Source organism: Drosophila virilis, chromosome X (genome assembly GCF_030788295.1).
Source record: "Drosophila virilis strain 15010-1051.87 chromosome X, Dvir_AGI_RSII-ME, whole genome shotgun sequence".
Lineage (NCBI taxonomy): Eukaryota > Metazoa > Arthropoda > Insecta > Diptera > Drosophilidae > Drosophila > Drosophila virilis.
In genome coordinates this window covers 1,990,627-2,014,432 of record NC_091543.1, presented here as the reverse complement: position 1 = coordinate 2,014,432, position 23,806 = coordinate 1,990,627, and the positions used below count along the sequence as shown (strand labels likewise).

General features: G+C 50.9%; 2 protein-coding genes across 8 annotated transcripts in view; one reads left to right on the top strand and one right to left on the bottom strand.

Annotated features, from left to right (window-relative positions):
• The first annotated feature begins 236 nt into the window (after positions 1-236).
• On the top strand, positions 237-4,249 carry C901. 3 transcript variants are annotated; one of them, XM_002058148.4, is made up of 8 exons: positions 237-430; positions 1,406-1,554; positions 1,623-1,761; positions 1,819-1,977; positions 2,042-2,233; positions 2,293-2,353; positions 2,427-2,557; positions 2,628-4,249. In XM_002058148.4, the coding sequence occupies exons 2-8, from the start codon at positions 1,420-1,422 to the stop codon at positions 3,335-3,337; spliced, it is 1,527 nt and encodes a 508-aa protein (XP_002058184.3). In that variant the 5' UTR covers positions 237-430; positions 1,406-1,419; the 3' UTR covers positions 3,338-4,249. The 3 variants fall into 3 exon arrangements, with proteins under 3 accessions (XP_002058184.3, XP_070066169.1, XP_032296290.1); XM_070210068.1 differs by lacking the exon at positions 237-430 and adding an exon at positions 1,058-1,176; XM_032440399.2 differs by lacking the exon at positions 237-430 and adding an exon at positions 1,211-1,328.
• Myo10A (Myosin 10A) overlaps positions 4,087-23,806 on the bottom strand; it is a 32,477-nt gene continuing 12,757 nt past the window's right edge. For 2 of the 5 annotated variants that reach the window (XM_070210002.1, XM_002058149.4), the window contains 5 exons: positions 16,772-23,749; positions 6,320-6,855; positions 6,025-6,259; positions 4,826-5,968; positions 4,087-4,729 (listed from right to left, as the gene is read on the bottom strand). In XM_070210002.1, coding sequence (XP_070066103.1) covers positions 4,562-4,729; positions 4,826-5,968; positions 6,025-6,259; positions 6,320-6,855; positions 16,772-23,749 — 9,060 coding nt within the window. In that variant the 3' untranslated portion in view covers positions 4,087-4,561. Of the gene's footprint in view, positions 4,730-4,825; positions 5,969-6,024; positions 6,260-6,319; positions 6,856-12,337; positions 13,808-14,705; positions 15,033-16,771; positions 23,750-23,806 lie in introns of those variants that run through there. The other 3 variants (XM_070209976.1, XM_070209988.1, XM_015169526.3) reach the window with 3 other exon arrangements.

The following is a 23,806-nucleotide window of genomic DNA, read 5'->3' as shown; positions in this document are numbered from 1 at the left end:
AGCTGATTTCGGACTTACCGTTTGACCCAATTGCGCAGGTGCCACGGGCCAAGCGGAAAGAGGTAAGAGCTGTGAGCCAAGTGTAGGCGAATGCCAGCAACAGCTGCCGGTTTTAAAAATTTCTCTGCGACAGCACAGACAGAGAAGGCAACATTCATAACGACAGAGTTGGCTATATACATGGAATAAGAGAGAAAGCGAGAAAGAGAGAGAGAGAGAGAGAGAACATTCAGTTTCAGATTCAGAGTCGCCTTCAAAGTCAAAGTCAGGGCTAATTGATTAGTCGCCGCATGAACGCAAGTCGAGGCAGACGTCGTCAGTGAGTGCTCTTTGGATTGGCTTCGATTGGATTGGCTTGGATTGGACTCTTTAAGCTCTTTACACAGCTGAGCAAAGTTACGGATTTACATTTCAATCACTTTTGTTTTTGGTGCGTACGTTTTAACGAGTGTCTGTCATTTTGTCGTTGATGATTCATCAAGAAATCGGTCGGTCAGTCGGGTCTGTCTGTCGGTCTGGGTCTCTAGACCTTACAGTTCTTACAATTGTTGTCGTTGCCACGAAGAAAGTTGTCTTCAAACATGTTAATTGTCTTTGGTGCGGTCGCTCTGTGTTGCCCAAGTGGTTTCTTTTAACAATCCATCAAAAGAAACGAAAACCATCTACATAATCCAAATAAAGAACTTGACAACTGATCACAGTTATTTTTAAAGTATACATTAGTCTAAAGCTCTGGTGGATAGAGCTAGTCCGTGGCGATTCGGAGTAGTTCAAATGTGTCAACTATAGCAAAGTCTGTCTATTCCTTTGATTGGAACTATTTCTGATTGTATGCTTAAACTGAGCTATTAAAATCAGTATATTATTTGTTTTTGCCAAAATATGCGATCAGAAATAGAGTTTAAAAAACTAATAAATTCGGAGTAAACTACAAATATTAATAATAAATGGATTCAAGGCAGAGTATTAATTGTTTATACCCAAATAACCAACAGAAATAGAGTTTGAAAAGCAAGTCAGATATATCGAAATCAATTCGGAGCAAGCTCGTTCTTAACGCAATATAAAATTGTGCTAAATTCAGAGCATATTCGGAGTAAACTGCAAATATTCATCGAAAATAAATTCAAAGCTTTTACGAAGCAAACGAAAATTCAAAGTGGAAACTCCGAAAATGTATATATATATCGTATTGCTATTGAGTTTGCAGACATTAACAGTAACTCCGAAAGTTCATATTAAAATCATATCTTAACATAGTGTGAAAAAATGTCAATAGATTGCAAAAGGAACTCCGAATATGTATATTAATATCGTAACTAAGCAAAGTTCGAATAAATTCCAATAAAATGCGAAAGGAACTCCGAAAATGAATATTAATATCAGATCTTTATACCGTTTGCAGGCAGATATATAGAAATGCCATCATCGCACGGATTGGGTGCCCTGGTGCTGCTGATGGCCACCACGATGGGCAGCGGCGAGGCGCTGAGACGAAACTTTGATGCCCGCCAGACGAACGTCAACTCGAACATTCCGCTCTGGAAGCAACGCGTAAGTAGAGACCGCTAGCAGGCAGCCAGCCGCTGAGTGCCAACTAAAGAGCAGCCATTTTGCCACAGGCCTGCGAAAAGACGCAAAAGTACAAGATGAACTCGCACTACACCTGCGACGAAAAGGGCGACGTGAAATGCCTGCCTGGCTGGCAGGGCGATCTCTGCCAGGTGCCCATGTGCCGGCGGGGCTGCGATCCCATGAATGGTAAGTGCAAGCCTAAAATAACTATCAATAGCAATCCGCAGCTCACACTCTCTGCAGGCTATTGCCAGCGTCCCGGCGAGTGCCGCTGCCGGATCGGCTACACCGGGGAGCAGTGCGACAAGTGCATACCGCTGCCGGGCTGCCAGCACGGCACGTGCAACAAGCCGTTCGAGTGCATCTGCAAGCCCGGCTGGGACGGCCTCTTCTGCACGGAACGTAAGTGGGCCACAGATTAGCAAGTCAGCCGTTTAATAATCTCTTGCTTTTTCTCGCTTTGCAGCCAGCTGCCGCAGCGGCTGCCACAGTACGCGGGGCTACTGCGAGGCGCCGGGTGAGTGTCGCTGCCGGATCGGCTGGGCGGGCCGCAGCTGCAGCGAATGCGCCACAATGCCGGGCTGCCAGCACGGCACCTGCAACAAGCCGCTCGAGTGCAACTGCCAGCCGGGCTATACGGGCCTGCTCTGCCAGACAGGTGAGTAGCAAATGCTCCGACCATCCTTCACCCTTCACCCTGACCATTGCCTCTTGCAGCGCTCTGCGCCTCCGACTGCAGCAAGCAGCATGGCTATTGCCGCAAGCCTGGCGAGTGTCGGTAAGTGACGTGTGTCCTTCGACCTTTGGCAGGTACTACTAACCCTCTCTCTCTCTCTCCTTTTCTTGGCTAGCTGCAAGGTGGGCTGGACGGGCGCGCAGTGCGACAAGTGCTTTCCCTATCCCGGCTGCGTCAACGGCGACTGCGAGGCGCCCTGGGAGTGCAACTGCCGGCCCGGCTGGGGCGGCATGCTCTGCGATGAGAGTGAGCGAACTTCAGACCTGCAATTTCCACTTTCAGTTCTCACCTGTCGCTTCTCGCTTCTCGGTTTCAGAGCTGAGCTACTGCCTCGACAATCCGGACACCTGTGCAAATGATGGCAAATGCATCTCGCTGAGCCGCGAGGATGGCAGCTACCGCTGCCAGTGCCGGCAGGGCTACCTGGGCAAGAACTGTGAGATATTGGACGAGTTTCTGCTCACCTCTGTGGCGCCACCGCGCATTACGCCGCCGCCGCTTGATGACAGCAGCAGCCAATTGGAGCTGGCAACAAAGTTGCCAACACTGGGATTAGGCGAGACCACAGCTGAACCAACAACAACGGCCAGGACAACAGCAATGGGCGAGGGACTGGCATTAGGACTGGGTTTGGTCGCACAGCCCGCTGCCACACGCGTTGCCAGCCACAATGCGACTAATGAAGCGTTAAGCGGCATTGCAGATGCTGACGAGGCGACAACAACGAGCCGTTCCGCGTACTCAACAACATCCTCACCACTAACACAAGCTGAGGCTAATGCAACAAGTGGTGCGCCATCTCCAGCTCCAGCAGGGCCACAGCTCAGTGCACACGAGCAGCTGACGGCGGCGACGACGACGACGACAACGGCGCCCGTCAAAGCTGATGAGGGGGACGAGGATGAGGACGAGGAGGATGAGGACGAGGACGAGGATGAAGATGAGGAGGAGGACGACGAGGAGGATGGCGACGATTACGATGATGAGGATGATGACAACGATCAAATCATACCAAATATTATTTGAGCAACGGCCTGACAAATTGTCCGGCATTTGTTTTTTGTTTTTTTCTTCGCCTTCTTTTTTTTGTGTCTATTATATATATTTTTTTTTAAACAGCATATTTATTTATTGCCCGTAGCCTAGCTAATAAATTATTTATTTTATTTGTTCAATTTTTTTTGATCAGAAATCAGAATTGATTTGAAATCAAAAGAACTTTAAGATGCCTTAGAATTGTAAGCATTACGAATTCCGAAAGTCCTTGACTTTAGTTGTGCTGGCAGTGAATCCTTAAGGATACGGCTTTAAAGTAAAATTCATCTTCTAAAAAAAGTGCGCTGAATTTCACGACTCTATCGATTGGTATTCAAGTATTAAACAGATCAATCTCGAAAACTAACAGGACGATTAAAATGTCCTTTGGAACGCTCAATGTTCAGTTTATAACCATTTTTTTGACACACGACTAGGCAGATTCCTTAAGAATTTAACCGAGTTATGGCTATTATTAGAATGTTACTCTAAGAAAAATAGCTTTAACTGGACAATATCTTTGAAGATAGTCAAGAAACAATTAATTTTCAAGATCGATGAGTTTAGTCTAGGAAACACAGGCCACAACGAAGAAACCAACGGTCAATACCTGATAACTCGAGAGCTAACACGAATATTTCAATGCCCTTTAATCAGTTTTTGATAGTTTTATTTGCCCCAATAAATTATTGTGAGCCTCAAAGAAAGGCGACTTTTGTATATGGTAAATGAATATGGTATATGTGGAATTGTATTTATTTACGGTAATTTAGACTAAACACACAAACAACTGCAACGAATTTCGTTTAACATATTGTCAGAAAAAAAAAAATAGTTTATATATATTTAAGATTCGCTTAAGATTAGCAGAGGGAATATAATTCAGAGCAGGAATGGAATGAACAAGGCTGGGGCCAAATACTCGGATTGCGATTGCACATTGTTGCTTAAAATTAGGACACAAATTGTTCAGATATAATGCCAGCGTATGGGCATCTGTATGGAGAGGGGGAATAATTGGAATATGGCCGACAAAGTGTGGGAGAAGGAGGCTGGGTATTAGGAAAGATCCTGCGCCCCCGTATGGGCTTAGGCACAATTGTAAATATAAGGACTTAAAACTCGACACAAAAAAAAAAAGTGTGGGGAATATCATAATAATAATAATAATAGTTATAATAATAATAATAAACATATGCGTAATATTCGTTGCATCTAGTTAAGCTCCCGCTTGTCGCGCTGACTGATCTGGGCCATGGTGATATATTGGCGCACCAGGCGCGAGATCTCGTGCGCCTGCTCCGTCTGGACGCGTATGACGCGCTGCTGCATTAGATTGCCCACCTTCATGTCCAGGAAGAGGGCGCCATCCTCGGAGCGCACCTACGACAGAGAGAGAGAGAGGGAGAGAGAGAGAGAGAGAGAGGGCATGAGCTGGAACAATCGATAGATAGATAAATATGTGCTTCGTTCGCTTACCTTGCGCGTGGAGATGACCTCCATGAAGCTCCAGTGCTGCAGTGTTTCGTGTGTGTTTGGATCCAAGAATAGCACTCCGCGTCTATTCAAGGCCAATATCAGATCCCGCCACATGGGACTGTGATTGTCCTCCACGTGCGGCCCCTCCTCGGCCCAGATGCGTTTCACCGCAAAGAAACTGCTGCCGAACAGGGGCCAGGCGGCCAGCACGTTCAAGAATTGAGCCTTCACCTGGCCCGGACTCAGACCGGCCACCTGCGGCCACGCCGACTGCACCAGGCCCACCCACTGGGCGGGCCGTATCTCGCGTATGCCCAGCGCCGGCTTGGGCAGCAAAAATTTGATCTCCTTCATGGCCGGCACATGGCTCAGATCGGCGGCCCGATGCAGCAGGGCAGCGATGCGTGCCATGTCCCGTACCATTTCCGGCATGGGCACACCATTGCCGGGCAGCTCTAGGAGCAGACCCTCCAGATAATCCGGCGCCACCTGATTGAAGAGCACCTCCACGTACAGCGGCATTGGCGCCGGTTCGCGCTTGAGCGCAAAGTGCCAGACGGAACGGCAGAATATCAAATAGAATGGCTGTCCGGACTTGAGCAGCTCTGTAGTCACGTCCAGGATGTACTCGTCGGCTGCCAGCGGCATTGTGAACGCGTCCCCTTGCACGATGCAATAAAGTGAGAACTCCTGCTGCTCGGCCTCCGATTCGACGCCGAGCAGGGCGCACAGCTCGGCAATGACATCGGCGACCACTGTGGAGCAGCGCGTGTTGACCACACGCTCCGCACCGCCAGGCAGCCTATAGATCTGGCGACGGGCCGAGCGACCCGCCGAGACGGCCGTCACCTCCTCGACGCTGGGCACATTCTTGCGTCCGCCGCAGCGCGCCGTTTTCCGGAGATTCGTTAGGCAGACGGCGGCGGTGCCATGGCACGAGCGACGGCGATCCGAGGCGGCCGATGTCAGATGCTCCATCAGATACGGACGCAGTGCGTCCGAGCAGCCAAAGTAGGCCGCCAATATGCTGAGCAGACGCCACGCGCGCTGCGAGCTGTCCGGACAGGGTGAACGATTCGCCGTCGTCTGCTTCATCAGCTGGCAATAGACCTCATCTCGCAGCGCCAGATACTTGTGACAATGCTGGCAAGGAACATAAGATTAGCAACAGCTACAGGCAGTTGATTAAGGAGACCTACCATTAAGACGGTGTAGACGCACTTGACCTCGGTCAGCTCCGGATCGAGCGGTATGTCGCCGCAGTAGCGCAGTATGCAATCGAAACACTCAAGCGCCAACGGGGCCAGATCATTGGGCAGACGCAGCAGGGGCAGGCGTATGGCATGGCCCTGCCACTTGACCAGCTCCGCATAGGAGCGGTTCGCAGCCGATGACTGATGCCGTTCGTGATGTCGATCCGCATCGCGCAGTTGACTGGAGAGAGGGGGTGAAATAAAGCTGAGTGTGAGCTGGACGTAGACTGGATGCACTTACTCATTGCGGAAATGCTGCATGGCGAACTGCAGCAGTGAGTACTTGGTCACAGATGGCGGCGTGCCGCTGCCATTTAACTCATCCTGCAACATATAGTTGCCGTCCAAGTCATGATGCGCCGCCTGCTGTTGCTGCTGTTGCTGTTGCTGTTGCTGTTGTTGCTGCTGCTGGTGGCCATTGGTCAGGGAGCTGGGCTGCTGGCCGGCATTCGATTTGCGTGCCGAGTGCAGATAGCTCTGCTGCTTCATGTAACGCTGCTGATCCGCCAGCTGCTGCTCCTCGGCAGCATCCTCCAGCTGCTGCTGCTGCTGCTGATGATGCAGCTCCACTTGCTGCTGCTGCTGCTGCTGCTGCTGCTGCTGTTGCTGTTGCTGTTGATGTTGCTGTTGCTGCTGCTCCTCCTGGTTGCCATTGGAATGGGCGTGCTCCTGGCGCTGGGCATGCGCCTGGCGCGACTCCAGACGCTCCAGCGGCACGTTCAGCGTTTGAGCGGCGGCGCGTGCGCCCGACGACAGCGTCGATGCCTTCGATTGCGACTGCAAGCAGCAGAAAAAAAAAAAAAAACAAACACAATGAATGCAATTTGTTAATTGTCTCTGTTGGACGAAGTCAATGGCTTGTGAAAGTTGCTGGGCGCCTTTTTGGCCAAGCACTTGACCAGCCAACCGGTCGCCCAGCCAAGCCAAAGCCAAGCCAAGACGACGACCGGTTTGAATGGGGCGCGCCTATCATGTTGATGATGTGTATGTCGCGTAAATATGATATATGGATGGTATATGCTACAGTGAAAGCTCCCTCGAGCGAACACTCATGCTTACTGTTTCTGTAACAGGCAGAACGCGACGCCAATAGTTTGAATAAGTTGTTTAATCGATTTTTAGGCTTATGTTTTTGCGCAACATCGATAAATATCGATTTTGAGACATGTCTTTATATGCTCTACCCAAAGATAAAAAGAGTTTGTTAAGCCAAATTGGCTGCTTGCGTTCGCGTGTCAGGCTTAAAATTACATAGATGAAAATCTTGAAAACATTTTTATATAAAACTCAATTTTCGGCCAATGATACCTACAGCTAGAGTTCGCTCCAGATATTGTGAAAAGCATAGAAGTATACCAGAACAAAGATGTGTTCCCTCATTTAGATCTAAGCACATGATATCGATAGATTAACTGCATCCAACGTAAAGACTTGGACTTGGGCAAAGTTTCTTCAAAATGAGAGACCACTTTGCATAGAAACGGAGAGAGGGATTATCTGGAGTATATTTGATTAAATGGGATCGATGGTTGTAAATAACAAATTAAGCTGGCCGAAGGCGTTGTCCATTCGTGGAGCTTTCACTGTACTATTGGATGCGGGGAGGGGGGGGGGGGGGGGGGGGGGGGGGTGGCGGTTTGAGTTTTCTTTTCGGCAACGAAAGTGCTTGCCAATATATATTTCACTTTTATTGCCAAATGCAATTCGGCGCGCGTTGCTTTCCTTTCCATTCCACCCACTCAAAATACAGCTCACACACCCCACACACGCACACCTGCAACTCCCCTCTCCCCACCCCTTATCCAGCTTGTTGAAACTACAAAAAAACACTCACTGTTAAATAAAAATGTGTTGCATTTTGCACACGCTCAAGCGCATAAAACAACAACAACTACAACAAAAACGAAGTTAAGTAAAAGTTGTTGTTGCTGTTGTTTATGAAAGCGGAAATCTTTCACCAATCAGTCATGTTGCCTTGTACGAAATATCGCACTTCTAATTGGCCTACTCTTATATTAATATTCATTTCGATTTCAATTTAAATTTCAATCAACGCATTAATATGCAATAAAGGCCAACACGCCACCTGGCGACGCAACAAGGCACTACCAGGCATGTCCGACAAATGACAAATTATGAAATGTACACAAAGTGACCATGAAGTTAGAGAAAAAGAAGTAGAAGAAGAAAGTAAAGTGCATACGAGGAGATTACGCTTCTCGCTTGATTAAAATGTGAACATGGAAACGATCGTACAAATCATGGGACCATCGAGCATAGCTTAATGTGACTATGGAGGACGCGTAAAGATGATGAACAGGAAAATAAGCAACAAGTGTATATATAGAGAATAGCTGTTGATTGAGTAGCATCACTAACCAAACAACATATCTTGTAGCATGTAACCATGGAGAACATGTGATTTAAAGAAGGCACACACAAGTGAAGTAGAATCGAAGTATAGTTATTCAACAAGGACTAGTCATATATACAATATTGTATAATTTATTACAATACTTATACATTTACCATCCGATCAGCTTTGTTCAACTCACTTAAGGCATCTTTTAAGTTTCCACATATATGTACATACATATGTATGCCTGCTTGTACTTACATGTGTGCATGTTTGTTTTGTATATATGCAACCATGCATGCATGCATGCCTGCATGCGTACATGTATGAATATATGTCCGGATCCGTACCACATACATACACACACACACACATACACACAAAAGAAGCACACACTACTAGCTAAGCATGAAAAACTACAGAGTCTACTTATATAGATACGCACACGTACATGTATGCACACACCTGCCCACACACACACTCACATACAAGCACTCACATACATTAATAATGCTTAGTACGAATCATTTAAACGCCCTCTTTCCCTTTATTGTAAAGATCCCCATGTTTTTTCATGTCATATCTTTGTTGATATAAGTTACATACTTGCATCTATACCTGCTTCGCTCATTCATTAGCTTGGCAGAGATCGGAAGGTACAGATCGATTCCAGCACGATATAAATAGATTATAATGATAAATTAGATGAAAGAGTCCTTGATGCAAGAATTGAACTATCAACCGATTATTTCTTTGATATAGTGATACAATCTCAAAGATACGAAATCAAAAAAATAGTCGATAGTTCTCAAGTGAACATGGAGGACATTAAAAATCAGCTAACATGCGTAGCAAGTGGAAGGACACGAAGAAGATACAACATGGTAATGAAAGGAAAGGCGATTAGTTTAAGTATTTTCCGAGTACCACAAATGACCATGAAGAACACGCCAACAGCATGGACATGTCATGAATATTTATGGCTAAAAAGTAAGTTAGACAATTGAAGCGCTTGCTTTAAGTGAACATGGAGGACCCAGAGTAAAATGAGCAAAGCAACTAGAGTGGAATCTTGAGAGTAAGGTGTATAAAAAACAGTCGGGGACCAGGCAGGATCAACTTATAAGCCAAGTGAGCATGGAGGCTGCGCAGATGATGCTAAACATGGCAATTGGATGATCCTACATGGTGCTACATGGTCAAGCTACCTTCCAGAAGAGAGGCGGACAAGTTGGCAACTGGTTGACGGACGGCTGACAAATTAATGGCAATTCTTCAATATCATCTGTGAATTCTAACGATTGCGGCTGACAGTTCCCGTGGGTCTTATTGCTGTGCTAAATTCAGAGCACGAGCTGACAGTCAATAAATAAGCCAAATGATTGCAGATCGAGAAACGGTCTGCACAAATCCGAGATGCAGCTGACCGCTGGATGCGCCTCGAACTGGAGCTGGAGCTGGAACTGAAACTGGGGCTGGTTTATGGATCGAGTTCTGTGCACATATTTAGAACGTGGACGCTAAAGAACCGGGCACGCAACTGGGTCACATGACTTGTTTTTTTTTTGCGACCCAGCGGCGCCCCTCAGGGATCGAGGCGTGGCAAGGTGGGGCGGGGCATAGACTGGCGTCGGCTTTGCTCCAGTTGGCTGCGTATGCGAATTCGAATCGACTGGAAAAGCGAGCAAAACAAACTGCTCAAAACGAAAAAAAAAAAACATTACGAACAATACCGAGAAAAACTTTAAACTTTAATTTCGAATAAAATTTCTGGCGAGTCGGGTTTAACATTCATTATTTTTAGCACAGGGGCCAAAAGGGGGTTCTCCTCTAAACAGCAGCAACTTTCTTTTTAGCATTTGTTTTGCTTTTTTTTTTGTTAAGTGTAGTTTTTTTTTTTTTATGTGCGTTTTGCTCGAGCTAATTAAAATTCGAAATTAATGCGCACCACACACACTGAAATCTATGCTCAAAGTGAGCTCCAGACCCAGAAACAAAACAGCTGCAGCAGAAGCAGAAGCAGACACAGCCTGAGCCCGAGCCTGAGACGCAGCCAGCTGTCAGATACAATTTAGAGCCGCAGATACATGACAGCCAAAAGAAATTAAACCCATTTAACAGAGGCGGAGAACAAAAAAGAGCCCGCGTCCGACAATAAAAGACGCACGAAATGTAATTAAATTATTGAAATCAAATTACAGTTAAATTACAATCTTCAGCTGCTTCTTCTCGTTCGAGAGTATCTCATGTGTTCACGTTTGCAGCCGCACGTAAATGTATCTTGTATCTTTGTGGGTCAACGGTTCTTTCTGTGTGCTTTTATGAGTGCCCAACTGAGCACAGTTTTTCGGCATTTAAACAACCCCCTCGATCTGAAGCGTAGCATCGGATCCGGTTCAAGTGCCATCAGATGATCCCAAGAAATCCCAAATATAGATACATACTTATATATACATACAGCTATTTAGATATAAATATATATATATATAGTTATACAGATATATAGATAGTTATATAGATATGCAGATAAATAGATATAAAGCCATATACATATATAGATATGGCAATATATAGATATCGATCAGAGCATAGCCCTGAGCATATCTATAAATATATCTAGACACAGATTTAGATATACTTAAATAACTTGCAGCTTTACTTTTGGTTTCATCAGCCGAAGACGACCGTCTTTTCGAGGACCAGCTGATTCACATTTGGAAAGTAAACCATTTTGTAGTTGAACTAATTCGACAGACACCTTTTAGGTGTGTGTAGATATATAATAGCATTTCTATGGGCCACACTCGAAAACCTTTTAGCCCAAGAGCTGAAACAATTGTTGTTGTTGCGTGTTGTATAATCGACACCTTTGATCGGTCAGTTTTGTCACTTTTGTTAGTCGCGACAGACGCTGCTCTCCACAGAGCTGGGATGAGTTTGAAGAGCGAGCCGAATGATGTAAGCAGATGGCTCAGGTGGGTCGCTGCTGCTGCTGGCCCTCGGTCTGACATTGTGCCTGGGCTAAGCTAATAATGCGATTATGTGTTGATTAGCCTAACCGTTAGCCTTTGGCAACACTCGCCGCCAACTGTAAAGAGCTCTCTATTTGCTTTCTTCGCACGCGAGCAACATAATTTGTGATTATTGCGAGGGAGCTTTGATTGGGAATCAGAGTTAAGCCAATGCCAATCTCGTGAAATAAATATCATGCATCCAGCAGTAAGAGTGCGTTAGTCGGGGTTGTCCGGCCAGGACATACCCTACACATTTCGCACCAGCCTTTTTATGACTTTGCAGTTCTTGTTCAACTCGGTTCTCATAGTCCGATCCTTTTGATCTTTTCAGGGTTTAACTATGGCATGCAAAATTGGGGTTATGCCAGAGTGCACTCTGAGGAAAAATGGATGGATGGATTTAACCAAAAATTGAAATATGCACAATCTGTGTAAGCTCTACGCAAAGCTAAACACCAAATTTGGTGTGTATAGCTTTAATAGTATCCGAGTTGTGCTACAAAAATCATGTCTCAAAGCGATATTTATCGATATTTTAAAATTGATTGAATATATCGGAATATATCAGAGAATATATATATATATATTAAAGTTTAAGTCTACAGCTTTTGTTATTTTCGACTCTGCTTTTCGCCCTAATTGGGAATACATATAATTAAATGGAGAATACTTCGTTCCCCTTCCCCTTACACAATATTGTCTCCTTTAAGCTCATTTAGAGAGGTAGCTGTAAGATGTCTAAGTAACTTCTTCATAGTTCAACCTTTATCCAAGGTAAACATTCTTATCGATTTTCTTTAAGCTTTTCCCCGAAAACTACAAGCTTTCGGAAAGTTCCGGAATCATCGCACTTAAACAGAGATTTGTGGGATTGTGAACTGCTGCATACCTCATTGGAGTTCATGGTCTCGAAACGTGCCAGGATTTCCTTGACAGATATCTTGGACTCTGTGGGCTCCTCCAGAATGGTCTCCATGCGGCTAATGGAGCCGCTGCTCGCGTTGCTCACGCGTCGCGTCTTGTTGCCCAGCAGCAGAGTCGAGGCGGAGCCGGCGATGGGCACGGGTATTGGAATGGGCAGACTAACGCCAGTTGATGTCATTTGTGTTGTTGTCGTTGTTGTTGTTGTTATGGTTGCATCCACAGCTGTTGCATCAACAACATCCTCGTCATCCTGCTCCTGCTCCTCATTGTTGTTGTTGTTGTTGTTATCTCTTTGGTTGAGCCGCAGCTTGTAGTTGAGCTGCTCTTCGAAGCAGCACTCCTCGCAGAGGCTGCCGCTGGCCGTTGTCGTGGAAGCCGAGCCGCTGCAGCACTTGTACACAATATCCTCCTCGACGCTCCAGGCATTGTCGTAGTCCTGATCCAGACCACCGCCGCTCGCACCGCCGCCCGCAGCGCCGGCGGCGTTCAGCTCGCCGCCCAGCGAGACGCAGCACTGCTCGTTGAGCTCCCGGATGCTCTCGTTGGTCAGCTGATCAAGATCGCTGCGGCGATGCAGCTGCAGTTGCTGCTGCTGCTGGTGATGGTGCACCTGGGCGGCGGTGGTGCCCGTTATGTGCGCAATTTCCGCATCGTCCGAGTCCGTGTAGAGCAGTTCGTGCTCCTCGCCGCTGTCCGCATCGGTCAGATTGTTGAGTGAGTCCAGCGAGGCGCACTTGTTGCAGCTCTGCTCGCGATGATCCTGACATCTATCCTCCTGGCCCGATCCCTCGACCCTGCCCTGCTGTCCCTGCTGCTGTAGAAGCTTAAAGTTGTTGACCTTGTCGTGGTGCATCTTGTGGATGAGCGACTCCACCTTGTTCACAATGCTGCTGAACTTGTGCGGCACACTGCCACCCGGCGTCAGCTGTTCATGCTTCGAGCTGCCGCTATGGGCTGTGGGCGTGGCCTGGCAGGACTTGCTGCTGCGGACACTGTGCGACATGTTGCCACGGATTGCCGTATATTGCGATTCCGGCGGCGGCGACGGCGACGGCGACGGCGCGTGCCAGTGAAAGTTGTTATTGCATTTTGTTGATCGAACTGGCCAAACTACACGACCATAATGAATGTTAACTATATTGTTTACACACACACACACAGTCACGCACACACACACACAGACACGCGCCTGTCGAATTCGTGGAAAAACGCTGCGTATACGTGATGTTTTTTTTTTGCTGTTGTCTTTTTGGCTATTTCTTTTTGCTTTTTGCTACCTTTTTCTTTTAGTTTTTAGCCGCTTTTTGCTTAGTGGAAAATGTCAGTTTTCAATTTTCGTGCGCTGCAATTTGCCAGACCTGAATTTATTTTTAATTTGCCACTTCAAAACACTCGCCCGTTCGCCTGACACCTGTCCCGAGACATGAGAAGCCGTCAAACTTTCGTGCCAAAAAAAAAAAAGAAAGAAACAAAACAAATTCCCAGTTGGAGTTATGCATGCGTCAGCTACTGGCAACAGGATGCTAAGAAATTCGCAGCTAACTGCGGTTATTGATCTTCAGATCGGAGTTCACCGAGCAACCATTCACTTGGCTTGAATATTTGCATATGCTGTGCTTATCATAAACACGATCAGGGAAACTTAGCAAAGGAGGAGCTGAAGAGCTGCAAGTGGAAGCTTAAGAAAAGTTCCTTAGGTGTGTGCGTGCCTTAGGTGTCTGCGCGTCGGACTGCACAAAGAGAGGTCGCCGGTTCAAATAGCAAATTTAAATTTTAATATTTCTCAATTGAATTTAAAACAGCCCCTTTTAATTTATATAAGAAAAGAGAGCTGTTTTTAAATAAATTAAACGAAAACTATTTTCTTTTGTGCAATCAAGGCAAGACAAGCTAAATTAATTAGGGCGAATGCAAAGACGTGTGTGTGTTGGCAATTGGAGCGGCTTTGTCTGAAGTTGGCGCGAATTACCCAAACAATTTCGGACTTGCATTGTTCAGCGTACAACATTTTAACAGCAATACTTGGGTTAATTTCATCACATCTTACAATATGATAATGAATATGAACTGCAGCAACTGCATAGAGGAATTATTGGACAAGAGAAATATTTGATTAGGTATATTACGGTCTATGAATATATGGACACATTTATTATAATATCAAAAGGTATATAAGGAACATGGTTTTGAAGCCAAACTAAAATAAATACTACAAGTCGGGCTCAGGGCGTAGATAAGACAGCTTCAGTAGAATTTTTAATAGCTATTAAGCTTGTTCTCGCACTATTTAAAACTTTTGTTCATATTTGGGCTTGATTGTTTTTATGTTTTACGTTTTTTGTGTGTATAGATCAGTAAACTCTGCCGCCGTGGTCCATTGCATCGAACTGTATTCGAGACGGCGATCGATTATTGGGTCAGGCACATGAACAGCTATCTTTGAGTGTGGCCAAACAAAAAGATTTCATTCTGAGCACAGCACAGCACGAAAAAAAAAATAAATAAGTTGGTCAACATTGGCACGAAAAGAAATATATAAAAAAAAAAAAAAAACTAAATAAACAACTGTAGAATTGGGAATTTGTGGAGACGCGCGCCGCGTGATGCCGTTAACGAACATTTGTGGCAACTGAAAACTGGGCAGACTGGTCAAAAGAGGCGGCTGGCGAGTTGCCAAGCGACTGACCATTTCACTCGCAGCCGAGCAGAACACCAGAGCACGGCGAGAGAGAATGAGAGAGAAGGAGAGAGAGGGAGAGCGCGACTGGAAGTGAGTGAAAACTGCAGCGGGGCCAAGCGGAGCGTTAAGCTTAAGAGCAGAGTTACCTACAAAATGTAGCTGAATTCCATGTGAAAAATAGCTGAAGAAAAAAAACTAAAGCAACCGTTATTTGGCTATTAATCGGCTTTATAGAGTCCGAAAAAAAGTTAACTCACATAAAAATGTTACTGTTTCGGGCTACTAAACTCTCAAAGTAGTCAAATTCAGCTAGAAAATGGCTAAATCGGCAACACAGCTTAAGAGAAGAAACATAGCCAGAAAAATTGGCTGGTTAAGGTTAAGGTGGCCAAATTTGGCTAGAAAATAGCTGAATTGGCAGCACTGCTTAAGAGAAGCAACACCCAGAAACGAGTAGCGCACCAACAAAGTGGTTTTTCAACCCACCTGTGAGTGTATGTGTGTGTGTGTGTGTGTGTGTGTGTGTGTGTGTGTGTGGCTAACTGTTTCGTTCGGCCCAGCTCTCGGGCAGGTTCGGGTTTTGAGCCAAGTTTGGCATTCGACCAGTTTTCACGCATAAAACTGAATTAAATTAAAATAACTTAAGAGATGCATTCAAAGAAAAGCAGAAAAGCAGAAAAAGCTGCCAACTGATAAATGAATGCACCGCATCGCATGAATGCGAATATGAATGTGAATGCGAATGTGAATGTGAATCGCAGTCGAGTTGTGCCGAAACGAGTATCACTTGCTGGACAGCTCGTCTAACACGTATATGGTCACACTGACAGACTGAGACCCACTGAGCTTGAACCACGCGTGCAACTATGCGACTGCATTGCCAAACAGCAAGAAGCGCGCAAGGGTGCGCGGCGAAGTTGGCAGAGAAAATAAAAATAGACAGCGATTCGTAAAAGGATTCATGAGGCAGGAGCGTTGCTATGAAGGTCACGAGTAAATGTAAGCCTTCGGAGATAATGTATAAGCTGCGCCAGAAGAGACTCTGAATTTAAGTTAGAACTCATTGAGGGGGGCAAAAATTGGCTGAGAAATTAAAAATAGACAGCGATTCGTAAAAGGATTCATAAGGCATGAACTTTGCTCACGAGCACAGGTGAGCTTTCGGAATTATTGTAAAAACTATACCAGAAAAGACTCAGCATTTAAGGTAGAACTCGTTGAAGGAAGCAAAAGTTGGCTTGCTTGCTCCTTTTTATCGCATACATTTACATTTACCCATTTTGCAATGATGTTGCCCATTGGTTAAGTGAGCTTTAAGTTGATACAAAATACTTTAAGAACTGAATTAAACCTTTGCTTTCTCTTAAAGTTTAATTCAATTAATGGCAATAGCTTAAAGCGCTCTAGTACAAAATACTTTAAGAACTTAAAACATTGCTTTCTCTTAAAGTTTAATTCAATTAATGGCGATAGCTTAAAGCTCTCCCGTATTCAAAAGCGCCCACATGCAAATGATGATAACCGTTTAATAGAAATCAGACTCGGGAAGCATGCGAAACGAAGAGATAAATAAATAAAGAGAGAGAAGCTTAAAGAGAATTAAAACGGTAAAAGGCAGTTTATTGAGTCCCCCGTTAAGTCCCCCTTTGGTAAACTGAGGTCAAGTGTGAACTGTGAACTGTAAACTGTGGGATGCGGATGTGGGTGGTTGGAACTCACCTTGCGGTACTCCTGGACAAAGGCGGTGATCATCGTTTGGATGGCGGCGGCGCGTGTGGCATGTAGGGCCAGATGCTTGCCGTTGCGCAAATTGAGCTGGAGGGCGGCGGGCCGGGGCAGAGTGACGGCGTTCTGGATCTCGGCAAAGGATATGGCCTGGACAACGATCAGATAGTCGGCGTCGCGCCTTGCTAAATAGAGGCCGCTGTGGGAGACGCCCATGATGGAGACATCCGGATAGAGCGGAGCGCCCTGTACCGCAAACAGACGGGCAAAGTACAGGGGCCAGTCGCGTGCCATGTCCACCAGATGACGTTTGACCAAAGCGCGCACCTGCTGCCCGCGGGCAGCCAACGTGTCCACGCTGACGCCATGGCCATGGAGCATATTCAGTGCGGCATTCTTCTCCTGCGGCGTGATGCGCAGACATGGCGTCACGCCGAACACATCGCTGAGCACCTGGGCGAAGAGCAGATCCAGCGCGACGGGCGGACCAATGGGCTCGTGCGGCTGGAACACCTCCTTGCGTACCCGCAGCTTCCATGGCACCCGATTGTAGGTGAGGCAGGCGCTCGAACCGACGGCGCTGGCGCCCGTCCCAGCCGCCGAGCTGCTCGTCACGGCGGCTGCCGTTGCTGCCACAGATGATGCGGATGTGGGCGTAACGGGCGGCGGTACCGGAGCCGGCACAACTACGGCCGACATGCTCGAGTCCAGCAGATCCTCACGCATGCCCGCCGAGCTGGCGGAGCTCTTGCGCTTGCGCTCGTGCTCATATTTCTGTGCCATGTGCGTGCGGAACGTGGCCGGCGTGGAGGCCAGCGCATCTCGATCTCGATCCCGTTCACGTTCCCGCTCCCGCTCCCGCTCTCGATCTCTTTCTCGTTCCCTTTCTCGTTCCCTTTCTCGTTCCCTATCTCTTTCCCTTTCGCGGCTCAGCTTGCTGCCTGTGGTGTCCATGCTGGCCTGTATGACGCGCGGCGGCGCCGGCTGGTAGACCTTGTGGCTCTCCTTTTCACGCTCCACCTGACGCAGCTCGTAGAGACGCTCACGTTCGCGTTCGCGCTTCTCGCGCTCCTTCTCGCTGCCGCTGCCCGAGGCGGGGCCCTCGACCTCGGCGCGATCCCACACCGACTCCGAGTAATCCTCCCGATCCCGCGAACGACTGCGGCTGCGTGAGCGCTCCCGTTCCGTTTGCAGCTCCTGTTCCCAGGCAGCAGCGGCGGCCAGGTGCTGCTCCTGCTGGTGATGCAACGAATGCTGCTGCTGCTGCTGCTGCTGAAGATGGTGCTGATGGTGCAGCGACTGCTGCTGCTGTTGCTGGAGATGGTGCATCTGACGCACTGCACCAAAGGTGTCGCGCTCTTGGCGCTGTATAAAGGCCGGCACGTGCTCCTTGCGATAGTCCGGCTCTGGCTCTTCGGCATCGGGTGATCCGTGCTGCTGCTGCTGCTGCGCCGGTGGACTTTGTGGCGCCGGCGGCGGTGCGGGCGGCGCCATGCTGGGCGGACGTATAGGCGGCGGCGGCGCCGGCACATTAGGCGCCGGCGGCAACAACACACCCGGCCAGGCGCTGCCAGTTGGCGCCGGCGGCGGCGATAATTTTCCCTCCATGCGCTCGATCTGGGTGCGAACTGTGGCACCGTGCGACTCGACTGCCGGCGCATTGGCGCTGGCAAAGAGCCCGCCCAGCTGCTGCTGAAGCATCAGCTTGCGCGTGTCCTCCAGCTTGGCGGGCGCACGCTGCTCTGACTTATTGGAGACGGTGGAGCGCACCGAATGCCCGGCGGTCACCTGCTCGAGACGTTGGCGCATCTCCGAGCTGAGCTTCAGCTTGCCGACGCTGCCCGGCGGCGGTCGATCGGCGCCAATCTCGAAGCTCTTCTTGGCCAGCTTTGTGGCCGTTATTGTGGTCGTTGTCGTGGTCGTCATTTGCTGCTGCTGCTGCTGCTGGAACTGAAGCTGTGCCGCATCCTGTACATCCCGGCCGGCGCCTCCATTTGTCTCCAGGCGCATGCTGCTGCGCATGAGCTGCATCACGGGCGGTGTCGGACTCTTGCAGGACTCAATCTCGAACTCCTCCCACTCGATGGCTGCGGCAGCGCTGCCGGCGCTGTGCTGCGCCTGGGGCGTCGTCTTGCGCTGCTGTTGGCGCAGCTTGAAGGCGAAGAAGTCCTCCTCCGTTTGGAATTGCGGCTCGCCCTGCGGCGGCGGCCAGCGCCATTTGCCAATGCGCACCGTCTTGGCCCGGCCATACGGATCCAGGAAGTGACGCGTCTCCGACGGATCCTTGCTCTCCAACGGTGGCGGCATCGGCGGCGGCGGCGGCGGAGCCGGTGGCTGCATGCCAGACGCTGCCTCCAGCACCAAAGAGCTGCTCCTCGTCGTCGTCATCATGGTCGTCGTCTTCAAGCGCAGCGGCGACTGAGCCGGCGGCGGCGAGATGCTGCCAATAATAGCAGCCGGCGGTGAGCCGCTGCTATTGCTGCCGTTCCCATTGCTATTGTTGTTGTTGGCGCTGGCCTGCTGGCTGAGCAGTGTTTGCAGTGCCTGGTTCTGGGCGAGTAGTTGCTGCTGTATCTGTAAATTCTGTGCCATGGCCGACTGAAGGAAGGCGCGCTGCACCTGCTGCTGGTAGAGGGCAGCAGGCGCAGCATCCGTCTCGCCGCCGGGCAGCTGGATGAGCTGATGCAGCAGCGGATCGGCGGCAGCGGCGCCAGCTTGGCTGTGCTCCGTACTGCCACCGCCCTTGATGCAGACGACCAGCTGTTGATGCGAGCCGAGCGTATCGAGTGCCTCGTCCAAAGGCAACAACTCATCCACAAACTGATCCAGATTCTCAGCTTGAAGAACTCTCTGGGCGCCTCCTCGTATGCTGGCGGCCAGGGAACGGGCATCGGAGAGCTCGTCCAGTGAGCCATCTAGCACGGGGCTAAATAAATCATCCAGGAACTGATCCACGTCGGAGGCCTGCGATGGCACGCGCACGCGCCGCACATGGGAGGCCAGCGATGGTGCCTCGCTAGTGTCCGACATGGCCGAGGAGCGTGTCGCATATTCCGACTTGTCCATATTGTATTTACTCGAGTGCGCGGAGCCGTGCGAAGCAGCATGCGAACGCCGTCCGGCATGCTGCGATTTCTGATAGCGCGGCGCCGACTCCTTGCCCATCGGCGCCAGACGCTCCGCGGAATGATAGCGATCGTTCAGTCTACTCTCGGACAGACCCAAGGCGAGCGTATGCAGCGGCGACTCCTGCGAATCACTGTCGGGCAGCGGCAATTGCTGGCTGCCCATGTCCCCAGCGAGCAGATCGTCCAGCGACTTGGAGCGCGACTTGGACTGCGCCCCAGGCAGCAGATGCGGTGTGATGGGCTCCTCGGTTCGTTCAAAGTAGCGTTCGTTCAACGCTGAGCTGCGCGACAGCAGCTCCCGACTGCTGCGTCGTTGCGGTTGTGCTGGCTCCGGCTCCAAATCCCGCTCCCTCTCTCGCTCCCGTTCCCTCTCTCGCTTGCTGGCAGCGGCTACGTTTGTGGGCGGCGCTGGCGGTGGCACGCCCGGCCGCTTGACGGCCTCGGGCAGGCTGGTGCGCGTAAACTTGGCGCCGGAGCGCAGCAGATCGCTGCGCGGCGCCGGAAAGGCGGGACACAGCTCCTTCTCGGCAATCAGATCCATGACATAATCCAGACCGCAGCTGTCCGTCAGCTGCTGGCCATCGTCTAGCACCAAAGTCCAGCCGCGACTGGCCACGCCCAGCGTGGAAACAGCCAAAGCGGCCGCCTCCTCGCAACTGGTCCACGAATCCACAGCCACCGTTTGGCTGGCCTCATCGGGCAGCGTCAGCGGCAGGGCCATGTCGCAGCCACGCGCCCAGGCGCGCCACTCCAGCCAGGCGGGCACAAAGCTGCGGCACGAAGCGGCGGCGCCAGACGAGCTGCTCTGCTGACGCAACAGCTGGCGCTGCAGCAGATGCCGCGTGGCCGGCGCCGGCGCCTCGTCCGTGACAAACTTGAGCAGATACTTGCTGAAAGCCGGACTCGGCTGGAAGCAGCACAGACACTGTCCCAACAGTTGCCAGAGGCGCGTGGCCAGCGCCGGTTCGGCGCCGTGCAGCTGATTGCACAGCTGGACGAGAATCTCGTCGCGCAGGCCGCGCGAGCTGAGTGCCTTGTGTACAATATAGTCGGATAGCAGCTTCTCCTTGGCGCCCTCGCCCTCCAGCGCCTTGTCGTTGCTCCAGCGTAGAATGAGCTTGAAGACGGCCAGCGCATCCTGAAAGTCCTGATCGCGCGAAGCGGCGCGTGTCAGCAGAGGCGCCGTTATGGGTTCACGACGCGGCTGCAGCCGCAGCCCGTTGCAATAGACGCTGCTGAATTTGCCAAAGCTGAATTGGGCCAGATCCGGCGGCAGCTGAGCGCTGGCAGCGGGCGGACCGGGCACCGTACCCAGCACCTTGACCAGATGACGATCGCTGTGCGGCGGCTGCCAGCCCTGCAGCTTCGAATAGATGAACGCCAGCTCGGCGGGTATGTCCAGATAGCTCAGCTGGCTGCGCTCCAGCACCGCCTGCTTGGCCTCGCGTGCCTCGCGAGCCCGCTGCGCCGCCTCGCGCGCCTCCTGGCGCCGCCGATGATCGGAGCGCAGCTGCTGCACACGCCGTCGCGCCAGCTTGCCGCGCCACAGCCGCTGGGCGGTGCGCACACCGCGACGCAGCTGCTCGTAACGCTGCTGCTGCCGTTGGCCGCGCCAGCGTGCCTGCAGCCGTGTGGCCGCCGTCTGGCGTCGGGCCAGCTGTCGGCGGACGAGCATGCCGCGCACATGCCGCTGTATATGGACGGCAGCCTGGCGCAGGCGTTCGGTGCGTCCGCTCTCGAGTGCGCGATGCAGTGCCTCGCGCAGAAAGACGCGCGTGGCGCCCAGCTGATAGTCGGGTCCCTCGACGCCGGTGCGCGGCATTGCCTCCAGCAGCAGGCGGCACAGTTCGCGATAGGGGGTGCCACGTGCCAGCGGCGCGCTCAACAAATGCCGATATCGCTCGACGAAATGCTGGAAGCGCAAACGCACCGGATAGCCGCGTTGGCGTATCTGTATGGTATCTAGCATGCCCAGATAACGTAGCTGCTGCAGCACACAGGGCATGTCCATGCGCAGCGGCTGCTTCTCTTGATTGGGTTTGATGCAGCGCACAAACCACGGATGACAGCGGCCCATCGACTGCAACAGCTGCTGCAGTGAGTCCGCAAAGCGTGCGGCGACCGTCGGTGTGCGCGGCTTCATGGTGACAAAGCGTCCGTTGCTGCCCTTGGGCAGGGTCTTGCCGGCGTCACGTTGGGCGCGCAGCTGTTTGGTGAGCTCGCTGACCAGCGGCAGCCGGCTGGTGGCCAGCAGCTCGAGCACATCGCTGCGCAGTGCATCGCGATTCTTGTCCAGAAAGCCATCCACACAATACCACACCTGGCCGGCATAATGGGTCACGCCGAACTCCTGGGCGCCAATGCGCGGACGCGCATATAGCTCGCTGAGCGCATGATTATAGTGACATTTCTCGAGGAAACTCAAATCGGTGGCACGCGGAAAGTTGGACTCGTCGTCGAGCAGATGGCAAATGCCGACTGGTTTCTTGGCCAGCAGATGGATCACCGGCAGATTGTCGTCCCAGGCGAGGGGCGTCCAGTCGAGCCGTTCGCGCGCGTACTCGGCCTGCTCGAGCTTGAAGACATGCTTGTTGAAGTACAGCTGCAGATTCTCATTGGCATAATTGATGCACAGCTGCTCGAAGCTGTTCTCGGCCAGATCCTCGAAGCCAAAGATGTCCAGTATGCTTATGCGATGGGCGTCATGGGTGCCGCCTTTCTGCACAATCGAATTGATACGCGAAACAAGCCAATTGAAGAGGCCCGCATACAGGGCCTTGGCAAAGGCATCGCGGGCATCCAGCGCTTGGTCAATGCCGAGCGGCGTGTGCAGGCGTTCGGCACGCGCCTCGGTCGTCCGGCTGGTCAGAGCACGATGCATGCCCTCGGCGCTAATGTGCAGCAAATGGGCGGCCCATTTGATTTCGGCATCGGAGCCAATCTCGACGCCCTCCTGGCCATGACGCAGCTGCCGGCGATGAAAGTAAACGTTGCCCAGATGCAGCACAGCCGCCAGCACACGGACAATGCCCTCACGTTCGCCCTCGGTGACGCCGAGCACCTGCATGGCACTGAGCAGGGAGGCCCAATCGACCCGTCCGCTGGCACAGTCGGTGGCGCCCTGATTCAAATAAAAGTACTTGTCCGCCTCGAGAAGACCGTATTTGGCGCGCTCCGATTCGCTGAGACCGCCGAGCATCTCGTAGAAGACATGATAGTTGCGTTCGCCGGGCGCCTGCGTGACAATGCGCGACTTCTCCAGCAGATATTGGGTTATCTTGGCGCCGACAATGGCGCCGCTCTTGAAGTACACCTCCAGATACTTGCCGAACCGGGAGCTGTTGTCGTTGCGTGCGGTCCGTGCATTGCCGAACGCCTCCAGCAGCGGCGCCGCCTCCAATATTTGCTCCGTGATGACAGCCGAGGCGCTGCCACCGCCGGGCACCACCGCCGCTAGATACTGCATGACAAGCTTTGTGGACTCCGTCTTGCCGGAGCCCGATTCGCCCGATATGACGACCACCTGGGGCGAGGGCAGGGCGGCATGCGCCGCCGCTCCAATGGCAAACAGATGCGGTGGCAGGGCGCCCAGCGGGCGGCCCGCGTACTGCTTGGCCACCTCCAGGCCGTAGGCGTCAGGGAACATCTTGTAGGGATTGACCGCGATCAGTATGCTGCCCGCGAACGTATAAATGAGACCCTTGTCGTAGCGCAGTCGCAGATTCCACAACAGCGACGCCTCGTGCAGATCGTCCAGCAGGGTCATGTCCTCTACTCCGCTGCTGCCCAGATCCTGACGCGCTCGTAGGCTGCCCTCGCCTGGCTGCAGGGCAAACGTTTGTGCCTGTCATCCAAAAGAGATTCAATTAGTTCAGTTCAATTTATTGGTTTAAATTGTGTT